The 19,229-nt window shown below is 46.4% G+C and overlaps 1 protein-coding gene across 2 annotated transcripts; it reads left to right on the top strand.

Moving 5' to 3' along the window:
* The first annotated feature begins 2,738 nt into the window (after positions 1 to 2,738).
* On the top strand, positions 2,739 to 9,911 carry LOC149331759 (uncharacterized). 2 transcript variants are annotated; one of them, XM_089556851.1, is made up of 6 exons: positions 2,739 to 2,856; positions 3,299 to 3,380; positions 3,683 to 3,814; positions 6,113 to 6,209; positions 8,030 to 8,262; positions 8,898 to 9,911. In XM_089556851.1, exons 3-6 carry the CDS (start codon positions 3,707 to 3,709, stop codon positions 9,324 to 9,326), a joined length of 867 nt encoding a protein of 288 aa, XP_089412977.1. In that variant the 5' UTR covers positions 2,739 to 2,856; positions 3,299 to 3,380; positions 3,683 to 3,706; the 3' UTR covers positions 9,327 to 9,911. The 2 variants fall into 2 exon arrangements, with proteins under 2 accessions (XP_089412977.1, XP_089412978.1); XM_089556852.1 differs by having other exon boundaries at positions 2,740 to 2,820.
* The last annotated feature ends 9,318 nt before the right edge of the window (positions 9,912 to 19,229 follow it).

The raw sequence follows: 19,229 nt of genomic DNA, 5'->3' as shown, positions 1-19,229 counted from the left end.
TTGTCTTTCGGGCCAGCATCAGAGCGCCATAACCACTCAGCCACCGCGGCGGCTTGACCAGTGTATACTTGCTATGAGCCCTCCTGATACATTTTTGTGCATTGGTCTTGTATACTAGATATCAAGCTATCAGGATTTCAACTCTAATGGGCGTTTCTTTGATGTTATAAAGCAATAATTCTTTTATACTCTCAAAGTTTCTCACTAAATTGCCAATCCCGATATCATCTGTTGCTGATGGCTATGTCGTGGGCATGACCTGCAACACGTCCTCTACTCCAGACTTGGGGACAGTACGCAAATAAACTTAAGAAAATTTATTACTTTCAAAAATCTGCCGTCCAAAGGACATGTTCATCTGGTTCTCAAGATTGGACTGATTTCAACCGGTATCACATTATAGCATACATAATATTCGTGCAATGTCCCCTATGATCAAGGTTATATACATAATAACACCACAATGTTATAAATTCCATGGTTTAAGTAAGCACGAAGTGGCTTTATGCAGCTGCATCAAGCGTTTATGTAAAAGACAGAGAAGCTGAATCAACCGGGGAACGTGTTATGAGCTGTGCTTCTTGTATCATGCCTTGTGATCGTCGTCATGATGCGTACACTCCCGTCAAGTGTTCCAGTTAATCATGCTACAAATCTAAGCGATGCTGTTTCCTTTTCCGCACATGTCAATGTATAAGTCTAGCCTCTATAATTTCAATATCAAATTCCACAGAACTTTTGCAGGTTAGGTTCGCTAATAGCAAATGCCGCCCTACCATAAGCTTGCCGTCCCGGTTAGCTCAGTTGGTAGAGCGACTGCTCCGGTGAAGCGGTGGTCCCGGGTTCGAACCTCGGACCAGGACGAATTTTTCTTTAACTACGAAGTTTCTGAGAAAGCTGTGTAGCTTTCCTTTGTAGCCGTATGGCTGCGCTCGGGTGGACGTCAATGAGTAACTACTCCCTTATTACAAATCTACTCCACCTTGGGGGATTCCCCTAAACATTTGGTCAAATCTTAATGGACATCTTCCTGCAAATATAACGGTGGGCGCCGGTTACGTGATGCTATCTGGTTGAGATTGGCAACTCAGCTTTAGCGGCGTGCGCTAGGCCTAGAAGCAACAACGGCGGAAGTTTCGTGATAAGAAAAACAAGATAATCTCATGGCTTATCTCACGAGGGCTGGCGTGTAAGGGGCAGCAATGGCTCACGTGCGGAAGAAAACGTCTTAAATAACAGGAGTTCAAAGCGGCTGATGGCGTGGCCAGTTAGTGCGACTTTTACGCACGGGGCGGCCGCAATAAGCAGCTCTAGCTCGCTTGAAACCACTCGTGCTCGTTACGAGGGAAGACGCTTCATATTTTTTCACAATTTCCAGACTCTAATTCGACTCGAAACGGCATGAGTGACCGCTTATTTGATTCCGCCAGCAGCTACCTTCTCATCCTATAACTGCATTCAACTGCAAGCTTTAACTTCAGGAGAAGCACTCTTGATATAAGAGGATCTTTTGAAAACACTCCGGCGGGCACTGGGTAACATGCATTCAGAGGGGTGCAAGAGCATCGGCTCAATAAAAGCCTACATAGGCGCGAACATATATGCTTTTATCCAGCTTGCTACCCCGTGTATCGTGTTATGGCACACTTTGAAGAGTGTATAATCGCTTTGTGAATTCTAGACGCTATGTAATAACGACAAGGAACCTTGTAGTCGACGTTTCTTAATTTTATCCTAAGAAGATAATGTCAAAGGTAATAAGGAGGTTGCTGATCTCGGGTAAGGAGTCCGAAATACGTCTACTTGAATGCTTAAAACAAAACTTCAAATATAGAAAAGATAGAAGCGAAACACACAAACGCAACCACCACCGAATACAGTTGGTCTCTTTGGCAGACGCACGTTTTGTTAGCAACCTTCGGTCGTATCAGCTGTAAACGAGCTAATGCTCTCGGTTCTCTTTTGGCAAAGCTTCTCTTCACCTGAACAGTTTTGATTTAGCCCACTCTACGTAAAACCCGCGCAGGATGGGCCCTCCTTCGATCACTTGAAGGACGCCTGTTTGAACCCAGATCATCTGGCACATTTGCCATCTCAGCTGCCAGCTTAGCTAGCTTTCTCAAGCTGCGTGATTTGCTAGTCCCAAATATTTTTTTTTTCTGAATTGTTGTATTCTCAATGCAACGAAATTGCAACGAAGGTGTTCTGTTTGGTCCACTTTGTACTTAGCGCATCTAAATTCATCGCGATGAAAGCACTTCAGCGGTGGTGAGGTCGTACAAGTCAGGCTTTCTAGCATGTTTCAGCTAATCTACTTCGGCTGACGCAACCACTGTTGAAAGGCTCTACGTTCGCTACGGCAAATAGCCTTTCACAACTCTTCCAGGCAAGTTCCGCCTTTGCTAGCATTGAAAAGCGATACCTGATATTTGCAGGACCCCCTGTCGCAGCCAGGGACAAAGCATTTATTGCTCATGTCAACACATAAACGCATTTTGTTTTGCATCAGTAAGTATAAAAAGAACGTTAGACAACAAATCAAAGCACGCCTCTGCACTCGCAATCGAAGGGAACGCCTGCGACGGTCCTGCCCATCGTCCTACACCTGTAATCTTAGCTGCCCGTACCCTACCCAGGCATTTCTGTCGGCGGCATGATGTCATGAAACCTCTCTCTGATTGGCCAGACGAACCAACAAATTACGGCTCTCACCTCCGGTGCCGGCTGAGAGGCATCGAGGCGGCATGCGCAGCGCGATATCTGCTCAGCAGACGACGAGTCTCTCCGCGGCCGGAAATGGAGGTATACGGACAGTGAGCGGTACGAAAGCTTCCACCTGTTCAGGCATATATCAAGGTTGGAGTCTTTGAATGTTGACTAAGGCCGAAAATTTTCCGATTTTCCGCGCATGTGTTAATGCTGCACCTCAACGCTAGCATTAGCTGTGGTGAGAGCTTCCTGAACGCTTGCTGCCCCATATCCTGCTGCTCACTTCCGGTCATACTGTACTCCGCTCAATACATATGGTACAACGCTTTAAAAGCTAGCGCTCTCCTTTGCTGTGGCTACATCCGCGATCAAAAAGTACCGCGTTCCTTATGGTCAGCCTAACACAATAAATGGTATGCCTCCAGGCCTGTTCAATGATTCATTTGTCGTGATCCTAAACAAATGCGCGCTTGCTGCTGAAGTAGCACTGTCGCTTTGTCTTGCCTTTGACCACTCGGCCAGAAGACGAGCGCGGAGTAACACGTCTCTCCTTATTTTTTCATATGGACTACTTTCGTACCTTTCACAGAATTGCAGCCGATGAAGAAACGGAGTATAAGTGTCCGCCAGCTTCCGGTTTCTGCCATTGTGCACAACTGCCGTTGCAAGCGGTAGGTATCGAAAGGCCTTTCTCTATCAGCAAACTAAGTTGCGTAGTTTTGACAAAATCCGAAGTGCAAGCAGTGCGTATTCTTTGTTAGTACTTCGATCGATTGATGGGTGCTCCGTGTTTCTCCGATAGTCAAATTCTTTGACTGAGCGGCAGTGGGTCATCTAGGAATTGTGTTCGCGTTAGGCAACGTTCTTTTTATCGTAATGCATAACCAAAGGTGACGGAATGACTGAAGTTTTAGTAATAAGTTAACGCATTTAGACCTTCTTACGCTTCTATATTTCTGTTTTGTTTTCGCAGAATATAGCCATCTAGAATCATCCCATGGCGGCTGGGGCAACTGTGACTGTGGTAGCTGGTACTGTGGTGGCTATGATTGTGGTGGCCTTGACTGTGGCGGGTGTGACTTTGATTGCGATTGGGACATCAAAGGTACGTTAACACGCCTGCATACGCAAAACGACTTTCTTATATAGTTCGAAATATAAAGCGCTCGTATAGCTTAACAATTAACTTCCCATTTTGATATAACGCTACTGCTTCAGGCTGGGTATTCAGTACAAAGGTGAAGGGAAAATAGTTACCTTTTAATGAGGCCGAGTACACTGTTACCTCAAAGTCATACCTGTGCATAAATGCACATGTTTGCAGAAATATACATATCTATACATAGCATGACATCGAATGAGTAGAGCTGATTGCGTGTGAAAATTCAGCGAACGTTGAGTCTTTTTGACTTGCAACAATATGTTGCGAATTGTTTCAGCGTGCAGCACGCATTTTCTTCAGTGTGGTGTGAGCTTGATTCACAATGCTCTCTGTCCAGGAAGACGGGGCAGGGTGGTCACTCCTAGATGCCGTTACAAAGCCACGATGCAACTGGATCCTCTGTTTAGCTTTAGACGGCGGCAAGAGATCGGGTGCCCCGTAGCGATAGCAGCGCGGGAGATAATTTTCGACATCGGTGGCCGTTGGAAAGCTGTGCAAACTAGGCGCTGAAGGGAGTAAGACGCTGGAAGATAAAGACAACCTTGTGTTGCTTGCACTCACGGGGTACGCGGATAACATGCATGTATTTCCCGGTTTCTGCCAGTCGCTTCTCCAATCAAGAGTCATTTTTTACGAGGCGCAGCTCCCTTCGGCACGCCGTAGATAATCAAAGAACGCGTCATTTCTAGGGCAGGAGAAAAATTAATCCGGTGAATGAAGTCAGGGACCAGGAGACGGTGTCGCGACGGTAGAGAACTCCGCAGGCTGGCTGTCATGTCCTTCGCTCACAGATTCTCCCATGTACTGGAGAACTTGGCCAAGAGGTACGATGTTGGGGTTGTATTCTCAGCGCCCGTGAAACCGGCTTGATTCTGTCCCCTTTTGGAGAGGAAATTATAGGCTGCTGTCCACAGTAACCGGACGGCCTGCACAACTGAGGACATGTCGCTTTTCATTAAATGTAGAAAGGGTGCAGTTTATAGAATACCATTGTCGTGTGGTAATGTGTACCTCGGTCAGACTAGCTGGGGTGTTTTTGCATCATGTACTCTGCACCTCGCCAACCATTATCTGCCGAAGCAGCGCGCTCCCCAACGCCCCTCCACGTTCAGGCACGTTTTTACTGGCGGCGCCAGTCATGGCGGCCCTACTAGCTTAACCTCCGATTCGTCATTGCGGTCACTCTGTCTCTCGCGTTCACGGCAAACGAAAGGCGCACTAAGCTTTCGCTTTGACTGAAGATGCCCCCACCACAAAATTTTAGCAATGAAACGCGCAAGAATTTCAGATTGCTTCCATGTTTACAGATCTGATATTCTTAACGCGCGCGTCGCCTGACGTCAGAATGCGCAGGAGATTCAAATAGCTTAAATGATTTTGGTTCAAAAAGTGGTCTCAAAGAAACGTCATTGGGTGGAGTTCTGTTCTTATCATTCATGCGGTAAATTTTATTTATGCGGACGTGAACGAAATGAAAAAAAAAATTTGCGAGAGTTACCACTGTGTGTGCGGGCCGAAATGGTGCAGCATGTTGCAAACAAAACAAAAAAAATCTTCAAAAGCGTTCTTTTTCTGTCGCGTTCAATTCGGTTATTGTATGCGACTGGGCTGCCGAAAAGTGACCAGCTATATCAAACAAAAATACTTTCATGTGTTTATTTGTATTTCTTATCATTACCCGCCTCGGCTGTAACAGCGCTGCAGTCAATGAACAGCCTGTGGCCACTGTTTAGAGGAAGCCCCTATTCTAAATATTCTAAATGTCCCCAGTGTACGCGACCGGATCTTTGGGGCCGGTTATTTTCTTTAGGCCCCCAAGCCTTCTCAAGCCCCCGAGGCCCTAACCCTTTATTTCCTTTGGGGATGTCATGAGTGTCAACCATCACGACGTCTAAACTCTAGGCGACAATTTAAAACCCTGAATAGCTGGACGAGTTGAAACTGACGATATTGTCAATTAGCACAGGAAACAGGAAAGCTCTTTTATGCCCTACTTCGTGATCTTATGCATCTCCTAGAAGTGCACCTTTATACGGAAACCAGGCTGACAAGACTTGCGGCCAAAGAGCGAGCAATTGTAGACAATGAATTCATTCCTGCATTGGAAAAAAAATCGTCGGCGGCGACAACGATTCATGTGACCAAGTTCACACTAGTAGCATGGTTATGGTGTGAATTAAAAGTGTGATGACTGAGACTTTGGAAGAAATTAAAGCGAGTATGAAATGCCACTATTTGCAGGTGGGGCCGGAATCCATGGATATGAATTTAACGCCGACAGAGGTGACGACATCTATGAGTGTGGACTTACCATTGACCAAGAGGCCGGGATCCAGATGTGAGAACGTCCCGTTGAGTGGCTGTTTAAGATGGCATAGATCACAAAACCTGAAATCTCTTTCGGTTTCTACTGACTTCGAGCACTGCCTGGAAGAAGGACAGTCGTAGCAGTCACTGGTGGACTACAGTAAACACATGCCCGACTATTTCGAAAAGCAAAAAACTAAAGGACCAGCCGTCGCATTTATTATTTTCCCGTGGCTATATCGATCCCAAATTATACATCTTGCGGGGATCTTAAGTGTTAATTACGCTCAATTACACATTTTACCATCTAATTTGACGCAAATTCGACGTTTACCTGACCATTCTGTGATAGTTTTCACTGTGGGATGACGACAACTGGTGGATGTGACGTCACACCGTTCCCTTGGCTATATCGACGTCCGAGCTATTTCGACGCAATTTCGCCATTATTGCCTATAATTAATTAACTAATTAATATACAGTTATCAACTTGGCTTCTAGGTTTGTTTTTTCCTCGTCTATCAGAAGAAACCATTGGTTTTGTTCTACCTTTTAGTTCCAGAGTTTTAAACACGTGTGTCAGGCTTTGTTAACGGACGAAAGTATGAGCCAATAAAGGCTTTCGCCTTAATAGCCACCTCTCGGTGCAGTGGCGGATCACTTAACCGGCGGATCACTGCACCAGTGCTGTTTGATGAATCCCCTCGATCTATAAGTGTAGAGCTGATCACGCAGATATGAGCCTGTAGAGCGAACCTAGGCGACAGAGAAGGAGCATTTACGGGAGGGTCTCTAGTGATATCGCGCCGCGTACTACCAGGTAAAGGTTAAGCACTAGGTGATGGTGAAAAAAAGAACAGTGTCCGCTTCGGAGAAGTAATACGCAGATAGCACCCAAGGTCGGTGAAGAGACGTATTAATGCTATCACGTAATACCATATGACGTGATATATGACGTCTTTCATTTTGATGGCAGCATGCACATGAAAATTAGCTACACAAATGTCCACGGCGGTGACCATTGCTCCATTGTTTGCATTTTAAGTGCGAAAAGCACTGCAGTGTTTAAGGCACAATGTCAAGTATTTACACAAATGCCGTTCTGCAGAGGTGAATCGATGTATGCTTCGATCCTGTGGTTAGGCTTAAACTGTATAGAAGTGCACTTGCGCACAGGAGTACACGTTAGAACGAGCCGTAATGTGATGTATGGCCCCCAGCAACTCAGGGCATGTTGCTGGCGGCCCGGTAGGAGGGTTCCCACTTGCAGCAGTGGGCAGGTAGTGACGTCATCGCCTTCCCGGCCAATTAAGGACTTTTGTGACTGACGGGCGAGGAGTCGTGTGATGTTAAGTGTAATGGTCTAGCATTAAGATTACTTGCTTCTGGACCGGACATCAGTCGGGATGATCTTCCAAGCCTGCGAGAGTGAATGGCAGGGTGAAGGCGAGAGAAGTGAAAGAGGGCCCGTGGAGGCCCTCTTGCCGACATTCGGAAAAGGCCTGGGGCACACTCACAACTGGTTTGGGCCACCCCTAGACTTTGGATGGCCCACCGTGCTTTCACACCATACTTCGTGCTTAGCAATGCTAAACCTTCAGCCATTTTAGAGGCCTTCAGCCTTCAGCCATTTTACTGTGCGATGTCAGTGCACGTTAAGGAACCCCAGGTGGTCGAAATTTCCGGAGCCCTCCACTACGGCGTCCCCATAGCCTTAGTCGCTTTGGGACGTTAAACCTCATAAACTAAACTCAACAAACTAAACTTTTACTCATTTTAATTTGTTCGTCACCAGTTAATTCGCTTGAATGCACTATGACGACTTGTTTACTCACGCTATTTTGCTTTCAGGGCGCATATGGCGAAAAAAAAGAATAGACAGCGTTCTGACAGAGGTCGAAAATCGCCTGGAAAAGATCTTGGACGCAAAACTACGCGATATGCCATCCATCTACGCCTCCCACCTGAAGCCTGAAAATTGGGGCCCATACTCTCAGCATTACATGGTTGCTGGTCTAAACTGGCTTCGGCGTAAACGACTGCTCCGTGCCGTCTCCGAGGGCGAAGTATTACTCAAATCTCTGGTACGCTTTGCCTCTCCGTGATGCGTAATTACTTATGTATAGATCTGCAAACATGAAACAGTTTTCCCGCCAGTGGCTTTGCATTTCATCATAAGAGTTCCTGCTTACCAGACATTAAATTTTCGTGAGTGTACAAGACTACACACAACATTTTAGACATAGCAATATTAAGCGGTAAATTAATTTATATGGGCTACAAAGAGCCAGCAATTGTTTGAAAGAACTAAGTGTCGTTGTCTGACTTCATCCAAATTGCCTTCGTAGTTGCAACTTCTCGCATGTGAAATTTTTCAGGGGATGCAGCTTTTGGATAGAACTCAAAGTATACAAGGGACATTTGTTCAATAAAAAAGGGAAGTTTCTTTTGCATAAATGCACTGAGTAGTTTTTTGAAAAGGACCAGTGGAGAAAAAAATTACACGATAAGAAAAACTTAGACGGTTTAAAACAATAAATTTCCGAGACGTTCGTTGTTAATCAACTGTAAAGGTTATTCAATTGTAAAAGATTTAATAAAGTAACTCCTCAGCTGGAAACTTCTGCGCACAAGCGCGGCTAGAACCCAATCTATTCGAGACGGGCCTGAAGAACTAGGACACGTGGCTACTTATCTGACGAACCCGCATCCTTCGCAGGTGGTGCAAGTTAAGCTGACGTCCAAAAAGCCTCTGATAACGTCTCTTCAGTGGGACATTGGATTCGGCAGCTCATGCAATGTTACACATCGCGGCCTGAGCATTCTGCTTGAGATTCCATTTCACATTCAGCATATCCATATGATGACTGATAACGGCTGTATAGCGTATCCTATCATTAATCAAAGGCCGATATCGTTATCCCTGTCGTCTCCACGAACAAGTGTCGACTGTCGAGATGACAGAGAGGGCGACGAACTATCGCAAAGCGCGCAGCACACCCAAGCGGAAATGTTCGCCACAGCCGCCATCCAGAAGTCTTTGGCAGAGGACCACATCGTACCTGCGATCACGAACGAGCTGCGTGATGAGCTGACACCAAAACCCGTTAGCCGAAGCTGGCCAGAATTGCTACGAATTAGGCAATGAACACATACCGCGCTGCGTGTTACCAACAGTCAGAGCAAAATATGCGTGTCAAGTGGTCGCATATCCTTCCTTCCTTTGTGAGCAGCTGCATTAGTACAACTATATAGCGACCATTAGCTACTGCAGCCTTCGAAACAATTTTTTTGTATAAAGCGTCCCATTTTGGCCCTTGGCTGTTGTGAAGTTATAAGACTGTTCGCGTCTCGGAACTGGTATATAAGTGCTCTTGTTGTTATTTTCTTTTCCCATGCCCGTCAAGGTTTTTTATCACTCAGCTGGGCTGTTTATTGTCTTTTTTAAGTTTTTGTGCACTAAGAAATTAAATTTACGCATGAACAAAAATGTGAGCAAGTTTTGAAGTGGCACAAATACGGTTGCATACCATTACCTGCTGCACAGGGGATTTTAACCTTGTTAATCGTTAACCGCCTTCAATCCTGCTCCTTCCGTTATTGGTAGAGAGAGGGTGTGGTAGATGGTCCTTGGCGATCACAAAATGAACAAGGGAGGGGAAAACCTCAGGTTGCTTGAGCCAACGTTTCGACAAGGGGACTTGTCTTCGTCTGGGCAAAGCGTTCATCATTGGTAGGGATTAGATAGGGCCTTCGCTCCGAGGAGGAAGGCCCCGGGGGTGGGGAAGGAAAGTGGTGTGAGAGGGGATGCGTGTCAGGAAGGGGAGGGAGGCGAACCTTGATTCGTTAAGCTGCAATAGTGGAAAAACTTATATCCGGGGTGTGTGTAATGAACAAAGGCTTTGAAGGGGCTGCGACGGGGGGGAGGCGCTGTAGGACCTGAAAAACTCAGATAAGAGGATTAGTCAGCGTGGTACAGGGAAATGAGGAGGCAAACAACATAGGCTGGCACTGGAAGGAGGAGCATTTGCAAGGAAGGGGGGGGGGGGGGGGGGGGGGGGGTGGGAATGGCTCGAGTTCAGAGAAAGCCAAAAGGTGGGGGCAGAGGGGGTAACAGGAATGTCATGGTTTCCCAGAACTGATAGTAGGGGTTTAGGAAGAAAAAAAAGAAAAAAAAGGTGAACAAAGGGAGAGGGTGAGAAGGCCGGAAATGTGGTGGAAGATATGACGTGGGAAGGGTGCAAAGAGCGACAGTATGCTCAGAAGTACTTGTATTTGGGCGTGTTGGTTCATAACTTTTCAGGAGGACACAGGGGCGCAACAAAAGACACAGACATAGAAGCAGACAGGGACAAGGGCTTGTCCCTGTCTACCTCCACGCCCGCGCACCCCATCGCGCCCCTGTGTCCTCCTGAAAAGATAATATACTTATGCGAGGTTCTAGGAAATGGTCTGACCACGTGCAAGACATTTGTTAATTTAAAATGATGCTAACCCCGAAATGTACCTGAAAGATTCCAGGTTTCCTCTGGGCATGTTAATCCCTGTTGGTTGCAGTGTTTTAAATTTGTGGATTAGGAATGCTTCTCTGTATTTTCTGTCCCTAGTCGATTTGAAGCCTGACTGAAGAATGAACAATTTGAGTTCATCGAATTTGTGATGGCGTTGATTAAAATGGGTCGACACTGCCTTCTGTTCATTCCGTGTTGTGTCAGCCCTGTGCCCGTTTAATCTGGCACTCATTGTTTGCCCGGTTTCTCCGATCTATTGTTTCTGGCAGAAGGAGCACTGGAGCATGTAGATAATATTGGACGATGTGCAGTCAAAACTGGTCTTTATATCGAAACTGAAATCGCTTGCTGTACTTTTAACCGTAGTGTCTCTTTGTAAATGTTTGCATGTCTTGCATCTAGGTCGAGAGCATGAAGTTACTGTCGGTGGTGGTTTCTTACCGAGCCTAGCATGCACCAGGATGTCCTTCAGGTTTGTGTTGCGTCTGTATGTTACCCTTGGTGCGTCGGGAAATATTTTCTTGAGACGGTCGTTACCAGTTAAAATGGGGTGGTATTTCCGCAGGATATTGTTTATGTTTGGAAGCGCGTTTGAGTATTTCGTTATAAGTGCAGGAGATCGTTGACTGTTAGCTTTTGTTCGTTTTTTTAAGAACTACATCTCGTTTCAAAGTGGTTGCTCGTTGGAACGCATTATTAAGGGTTGTCTGTGGATGATTTTTGGTGATTAGTGTGTTTTTTAGCGAGTGGAGGTGTTTCAGGTAGTCGTCGTCGTCCGTTATGGTCTTTTTTGTGATAAAAATAAAATGATTTCACTGCATGCCGGGAATAGTGCGTAGTAGTGATTTTAACAACCACTTCACAATATGATGCACATTGAGTATACAACCTCACATTTGCTCAATGATTTCGAAACTAATGCTTCATGGTGTATATCTTGCTTTGCGAATGACTGTGGCGGAGAATTTTGCAGCTGGATCAAATTATACCCCTATGATCCTGTAAATCAATGAGTGAAGGAAAACGATCTAAGATCTATTTACCAAGATCTAAGAAGGCTCTTCTACCTTATGATTCGTGCCACTCACAGCTCGTAAAAAGGGGAATCGCAACCTCATGTTTAAGGTCCTCGCTTGTCAAGTCATGTCCACACATGGTGAAATGTAGTTTTTCCAGTCAAGTAGACCGGCTTTACTCTGCGGGTTTTCCTCCTTCTCTTCTGAAAGCTGTTGCAGAATCTTTGCTGAAAACCTTATGGTTGAAACAAAACCAACAAGAACTCACTGAAAGCGAGAGGAGGAAGTTTGAAGTCCTTCCTTATGTGCACAAGACTTCGCACGGTTTGAAGAAGGTGGGAGGGAAATTTGGTGTCAGCGTGTTCTTTTCCGCGCCATGTAAACTGTCTCGTTTATGCCGATTAACTAACAATAACCTGCAAAAGAAAGTAGGGTGCGGAGTCAACCACAGACCTAAGTTTGTAGGCTGTAAGATGCGAGCTATCTACGAGATCCCATTCAGCTGTGGTTCCGTATATGTAGGGCAGACGGGGCGCTGCATTAATAAACGCCTTCAGGAACACAATAACTCTTTGAGCCAGCACGGTGGGCAGCATTGAGCAAGGCACTGCCAGTCTTGTAAGACCAATGACAAGAAGAAACAAGTATTTTGTACGCCGCTTTTCAAGCAAACGAAGATTATAGGCTGCGCGAAGGACAGGAAGGCACGCGAGATTTTTGAAGCCTGGCAAATTGCTAGATACGGTGCGGAAAAATGTATTAGCGAGGCATCAATTCACCTGTATCAAAAGGAACTTGACTTTTTGGGTTGATAAGATTGTGTACTTTTGCTTTGGGCGTTAAGTTTGGTTGCTCATGCGTTGCTCTTGAAGGAAGGTCGTTTTTCGTCCAATAAATCAGTTGTTAGTCTACGCTCGTCCTGTCTGCATCTTTTCTGTGTCCTGTCTCCTGCGTAGTTTTATGTCTTCAGAAGGAAAACGAATCGTAATACTACGCTATGCATCCGCAAAATAGTTTCCCACAAGATCGTATCAGTCTGGCGGCACAAGCCAGAATTCTTGCCCATGAAATGGCATTTTCCTGGAAGTCTTTGCACCGAGTTTTGGAGAAAAATACTAAAGAAATATGCAACATGCACTCTAATGGAGTCCTCAGAATGACGGTAATCTTCCCTCATATACGAAAACTGCTCCTACATCGATGCGACAGTTTATGTAGGTACAAATGTCAGTACTACATTAATAAGGCCGTATGGATAGATATACCTGGCCCATTGCCTCTTCTACTGCCCGGCTGCTCAGCAGTCGGGTTCCTACCCCCCATCCTCTCTATCCATCACCACCTGGCGCGACTGGCTGGCGCTGAAGGGGAAGAAGAACAGCGACTTCTGGTCGCCCAGGCGGTCCACATGCTCGGCGTGTAAATTGTGGCTAAATAAAGGTCTTTTACTACTACTAATACATATGACATGCAAAAATAAAAGTGATTTCTTTGTTAATAACGGTTTCGCTATACAATATATTACAATCTTTGTTGGGCATATAGAAAATAAAATACAGATGGCAGCCCTGCCAAAGCCTCAGTAGGCTTAACTGCCCGGCATATCACATAAGTGAGCACGTTAAGTTGCTGCTACCTGCCAATAGCGTCCTAACTACTGTTCCCCCCATCCCCAACCCAACCCGGGAGGACTGGGAGGCGACCCTGCTCGGCTGCCACGGCTTGCAGGCCCAACAAGCGTTAGTCGGGCGCGCCCGGGCGGCGGCCACCGTCACTGGAGTTGTAAACTAAGGACCTCCACCTAGTTCTTGTGGAGGAATATATTGGTGAGACAAAGGACTTTAGAAGACGTCTGAGAGAGCACCAGAACGACGTCCGAAACCAGAAAGTAACATCTAACGCCATCGCCGAGCATGTGCAAGAATCCGGCCACGAGATTAACTGGGATGAAGTCAAGATATTGACAACAGAAAAGAACACATCAGCACGGCAGAATCTTGAGTCGCTTATCATACAGACATCGTCTAACACACTAAACAGGAATGACGGGACTCTACATCCTATCTATGCTAAATCATTAAAAACGCTACTGAGTGCTACAAAAGGACGGATCCGTGCGCCGATTGCTTCATAGTGAACAAGGAAGCCGTAGCGCTCCCGGAACGTCTTTCCATCTTTATTGACTTTGGCCAGTGACCAGCAATCCTCATCACCATGATTCCTGACCAGACGGTATGCCGTCAAACCCTCGACTAGTTCTTGTCCCTTAGGGGCTGATCCAAACATATCTCCTGTCCCTTCCAAACAAACATTTTCACCACCACCTAACGACTGATCCACCAGGCTGTCAAGTCGTCAGTGCTGCAAGCCAGTACAGATACGAAGCATACTTGAAGTTTGACGTTGATAACGAGGCGCCGCGTGTGAGTTCCAGGTACCCGCATGTGCCGCCCTTCGCAACCGCCTCTGGAAAGCTCGCGCCATCAGCGCCTGTGCAAAGATTTGTCCTGACGGCGAAAGCTGTCTCCTATATATGCCGGTGCGTAATAACATTGAAATAATTGCTTTCACACACGACAGAACCTACTATGTGGGTTTCGCGCAGGGTAAACCAGCATATATATATATATATATATATATATATATATATATATTGTTGCTTTCGCACACGACAGAACCTACTATGTGGGGCTTCACGCAGAGTAAAACAGCATATTTATATATATATATATATATATATAAATACACACACACACACAACGCGACCACCAGCAAACGAACATCATACTTCCAGATTTTTAAAATCTCAGGTCAAACACCAGCTTTCCCTTGTTTTTCTCTTGCAAAACACTAAATGTGCTACTAGTTTTCGTTGCGCTGGTAATGCCCAAATAAATATAATTTCACTCGTGCAAAAATAAATAAAACAGGTACTATAAACGGCCCTCGCAATCCAGCAGTCCTTCTGTTCTCGCTTCGGCGAGCGCGGCTTCGGCCGCTTCTTTTTCAGCCAGCGTCCGCTCCGGCGGACGCAGTTGTTGCTGCGACGCGCGTCTTTTCTTTCCTTTTCTCTTTCCTCTGATCTTTGAACTCTCCCCTATATGCACGTGGCAGCGGTGGTGGCTTGGCTAGAGCCAGTAGCAGGCCCGTGCAATTTCCTCTTCATCCTTCTCTCAGTCACAACAACAACAACAACAGTCCTTTATTATTTTGTGGCAGCATTAAGAACGAGTATATTCGCCGGCAACGATTCTAATCCATCAAAGTCGTCTGGAGTATCCACAACCAGGCTTTTTCGATGGAGACAGAACGCAGAAGGCGTACTGACATCGTACAGCGCACGGGAAACGCAAAAGGAGCCGTCCCGACCGCGGCGGCCGCGTTTCGATGGAGGCGGAACGCAAAAGGCGCCCGCGTGCTGTGCGATGTCAGTGCACGTTACAGATCCCCAGGTGTTCGAAATTACTTCGGATACCTCCACTACGGCACCTCTTTCTCACTCTCTTCTTTCACTTCCAGCTTCCTCTCTTCCCTTACGGTTCTGGTGTCCACCGAGATATGTGAGACAGATACTGCGCCATTTTCCTTTCCTGAAAAAACTAATTTATTTACCCGTATGCTACGCTGGCGCAGTGGTTAAGGCGCTCGTCTACCTAGTCGGAGTACCCAGGTTCGAACCCGACCGCGGCGCCCGCGTTTCGATGGAGGCGGAACGCAAAAGGCGCCCGTGTCAGGTGGTGACGAAGCGCGGCTACGGCCGCTTATCTGTTTTTTCAGCCAGCGTCCGCTTCGGCGGACGCGGTTGTTGCTGCGACGCGCGTCTTTTTATTTTTTCATTTTTCTCTTTCTTCTCATATTACTCTCCTCCACCTGCACGTGGCAGCGGTGGTGGCTCGGCTGGAGCCAGTTGGCAGGCCCGTGCAATTTCATTTTTCATTCTTTTCTCAGTCGCAACAACAACAACATCCCCCGATCCCCCACTGTTAACCCTGTGCGGCCTCGAGCCATCCACACAATAAAGGTACCTAAATAGCGGATTTCACCGCGATCATTCTTCCTTTCTTGTGTATTGGAGTACATTACGGATGATTAGGTCGCATCAGCGAGTACAAAAGAAAATTCAGGGTGCGCTTTGTTGACCTAAAGTGCGGTGAGGCGAAAGCCTTGAGCCCGGTGTTGCTGCTTGTGCCACTGATGTGTCGACAGACCGTGTCGACAGACGCGTCGGCAGGAGTGTCGACAGATGCGTCGGCAGCCGTGTCGACAGACGCGTCGGCAGATTCGTCCGCCTTCCGGCGTCACTGCTCAAAAAGGCTCAAGGTTCCAGCATGAATAAAGACGCAGCTAGTGAATGCATGGGCTTCATAAAAAAAATAAAAGGAGTAAAGTCAAGAAAAGGAAAATAAAAATAAAAATAAGAAAATAAACAAAATAAAAATAAGATGTGAAAATAAAAATAAAAAACAATAAAATTAAGAAAAGGAGCAATAAAGTAAATAAAAACAAAATATGAAAAATAAAAAAGTAAATAAAAATAAACAGTGGCCAGGAAACGCTTTCGCCTTGCAGCACTTTAGAGAGCCAAAGTGCCCCCTGAATTTTTGCGGTTTAACGTCCCGAAGCGACTCAGGCTATGAGGGACGCCGTAGTGAAGGGACCCGGAAATTTCGAACCCCTCGGGTTGTTCCGGAGCCCTTCACTACGGCGTCCCTCATAGCCTAAGTCGCTTCGGGACGTTAAACCGCAATAAAACAATAGGCCAAACCAAACCTAATGATTTAGAAACTCGAGCGTAGTGTACAAAACGTTGCAGTATTCTTTTATTTTAAATACCATCCGCGATGTGGATGAGTATTTTGAGTGGATGCACTATATTTCAATGCATCGCTCCGGGTTCCGAATGAGGGCAATGCTTCTTGGGACGATTCGGCTCCTGCACGCGGCAGCGGTGGTGGCTCGGCTCGAGCCAGTAGGCAGGCCCGTGCAATTTCCTTTTCATCCTTCTCCCAGTCACAACAACAACAACACGTCGGTTTCTGTAACGTGCACTGATATCGCATAGTACACGAGCCTCTAGAATTTCGCCTGCATCGAAATTCGACAGCCGCGGCCGAGATCGAACCCGCGTCTTATCGAACCCGAGATCGAACCCGCGCCGTAGCCGCTGAGCCACCGCGGCGGGGCAGCTGTGAAAGGGAGCTTCGGCGCATTGCGCTTAAGTCGTATCTGCACTCACCACTTTGGCGGCAGCATTTGGGTTTCAGGGTTTCGTCCATCCTAGCCACACATCATGAACTGTTCAGGCATAATGTTTGAGCCTGGTGTTCTTCCCTCATTCGGGCGCTTTTTGTGAGAGGCAGTCTCAGTGCAGCGGGCATAAGTCCGATATCTCCCCGCACTGTTTTGGCAGCAGCATCTCACTTTTGAACAACTCTTGCTGTTATGAGTAGCTTAAGCTTAGCCGTAAAGTCGGGGCCGCGTGGAGCTATGAAAGAGGCACCGTAGTGGAGGGCTCCGGAATAATTTCTATCATTAGAGGATCTTTAAAGTGCACTAACATCGCACAGCACACTGGCACCTTTTACGTTTGGCCTCCGTCAAAGCGCTCCCCCCCCCCCCCCCCCTAGCCCATTTGCGTATCCCGCCCTCACAATCGTAGCCTTCACAAAGCCGGAATAGTGCCATGGAACACTAAACGCTTCTCCCAATCATTCCTGCCGCGAACCTCGCACGACGAGAATCACCTATTCGCAAACGTTGTTGGCATTATAATTATGAGCTGTTCCGCGAAGCATCAGCTACCATATATATTCAGGTGCTTTTTAGCATTCATGCAAGCAACAGTACTTTTTCCTCACCACTTCTGTATATTTACCAGTGCCCCTCCGTAATGTATCTGGCCCTGGAGGTAAATAAAGAAATAACTTACTCAACAAGGCGATGCCATCAGAGAATCGGAAATTACGAAGGTATTCTCCATTATTATCCCCAACTCATTCCTAGTTAGCTGTCAGTATATCTCCTGTAAACGCACGGTAAATAGTAGCAGCAAAAAATGGCTCCTTTCCTTATTGGTAGTTTATCGCTTTCTCGGTCAAGTGCTATGTTCGTACTGAAACAGTTACATACTTTCCATGACTTTGATATACGCCTGTTCTAGACCCGGTTACGAAATTCTTGCATCACTGCTGTAGCTTCGCCTGAATCAAGCACTTTCTTGCAATCGTTGAATGATAAATACAGAATTTGGCTAAATTCTGTGCATTTTTCTATGTGGTGATAGATGATATGGATTTCTTACATTCTCAAAAACCTCTGCTTGGTCATTTCATTGTCTTAAGTGTAAAGCTGATCTAATTTGATAACTAATTACCTTAGTAAATGCCTTCTAAATAACAGAGGCCAAGCTTATAGGCCTGTAATTCTTGAAGTCCTTCAGATCCCTCTATTCATGGATTAAGATTTTGCAAGTGTTTTTCCAAGGTTCCCGCAAGCTTGGGGCCGTGAGGAACTTTGTTACAGGGTGGCAAATCGTTCTAGCACGACATGCCCATCTTCCCTTCAACAAATCGGCGGTTGCTTTGCACTGCATGTAAGGCTATACTAACTTCCCTCTTTCGTAACGGACGTTATTTTCGCGTTTTGCGCACCAGTGTCATCGTCATTAGTATGCTGAAATTTTTAGCTACTATAGGGATCTCTACAAAATTCTTCGCCTGTTTAACTCTCTTATTAGTGACGCTGTCATCGGCTTAGCGCTTTGCATTCCTTCTTCCCTAATTAAGTCGCACAAGCCCTTTTGAACACACTAGAAGATTTAATTACCCAGAGACAAACAAATAGAGCGCGGAAAGTTTCTCTTCGTCCGATGTTCGCACCTCAACAACCTCCATGGGACTACTGTCACATCACATCAAACAAGCCTGTCCGTCATAAGAAGTCGGAGTTCTTCTCACCGCCGTTACCACAAGGTTTTTCTACGCAACATGACAGCTGCACTCTTTACACAGAGGTCGCCATAACCCCAACAGGAGGATCAACTGCTTTTATAAGCCCGACACACCCTCAACTCTATGGCCGACAAACCTACTCTACTGACACTTCATCATTTCTTTCTTTGGAACTGCAAGCAATATTAAATGCCATAACAGCTTTACCTGACGACCCTCCTTATAACCAGGTGCACCTATGTACCCATTCCCAAGAAGCCGTGAAGCATCTAAAGAAAGTCCGCGGTACCCTTCGGGTTTCCCAGGCCATACATGCTGCTTGTAAATCTTACCCGGTGCCTATACGCATTCAGTGGGTTCAAGCTCGCACAGATGTCCACAGCATCGCACCTGACATATCTCGTGAGACTGACACTCCACAAACTCCACCTGCCTCTTTGCCACCAGATCCACTTCTGACACATCTAACATCTTCAGCCTCCATCAGGCAGCGTACACGTGCTCTTATTCCCCCGTGTACCTACCCCCTTCCCCCCAACCTATCACGGGTGGAGGAGGTCTCTCTCAGGCGGCT

This window comes from Amblyomma mixtum, chromosome 8 (assembly GCF_055824585.1).
Source record: "Amblyomma mixtum isolate Tamu chromosome 8, ASM5582458v1, whole genome shotgun sequence".
Lineage (NCBI taxonomy): Eukaryota > Metazoa > Arthropoda > Arachnida > Ixodida > Ixodidae > Amblyomma > Amblyomma mixtum.
Note: the sequence above shows the minus strand (reverse complement) of the source record. Positions and strands in the feature narration are given on the sequence as shown.

What these genes read in the sequence shown, in the direction of transcription:
- LOC149331759 (XM_089556851.1), top strand. Translation starts at nt 3,707, where the DNA reads ATGGCGGCTGGGGCAACTGTGACTGTGGTAGCTGGTACTGTGGTGGCT. An exon ending in TTGCGATTGGGACATCAAAG is followed by an intron (nt 3,815 to 6,112) that starts GTACGTTAACAC and finishes CACTATTTGCAG; the next exon opens with GTGGGGCCGGAATCCATGGA. An exon ending in CAAGAGGCCGGGATCCAGAT is followed by an intron (nt 6,210 to 8,029) that starts GTGAGAACGTCC and finishes TTTTGCTTTCAG; the next exon opens with GGCGCATATGGCGAAAAAAA.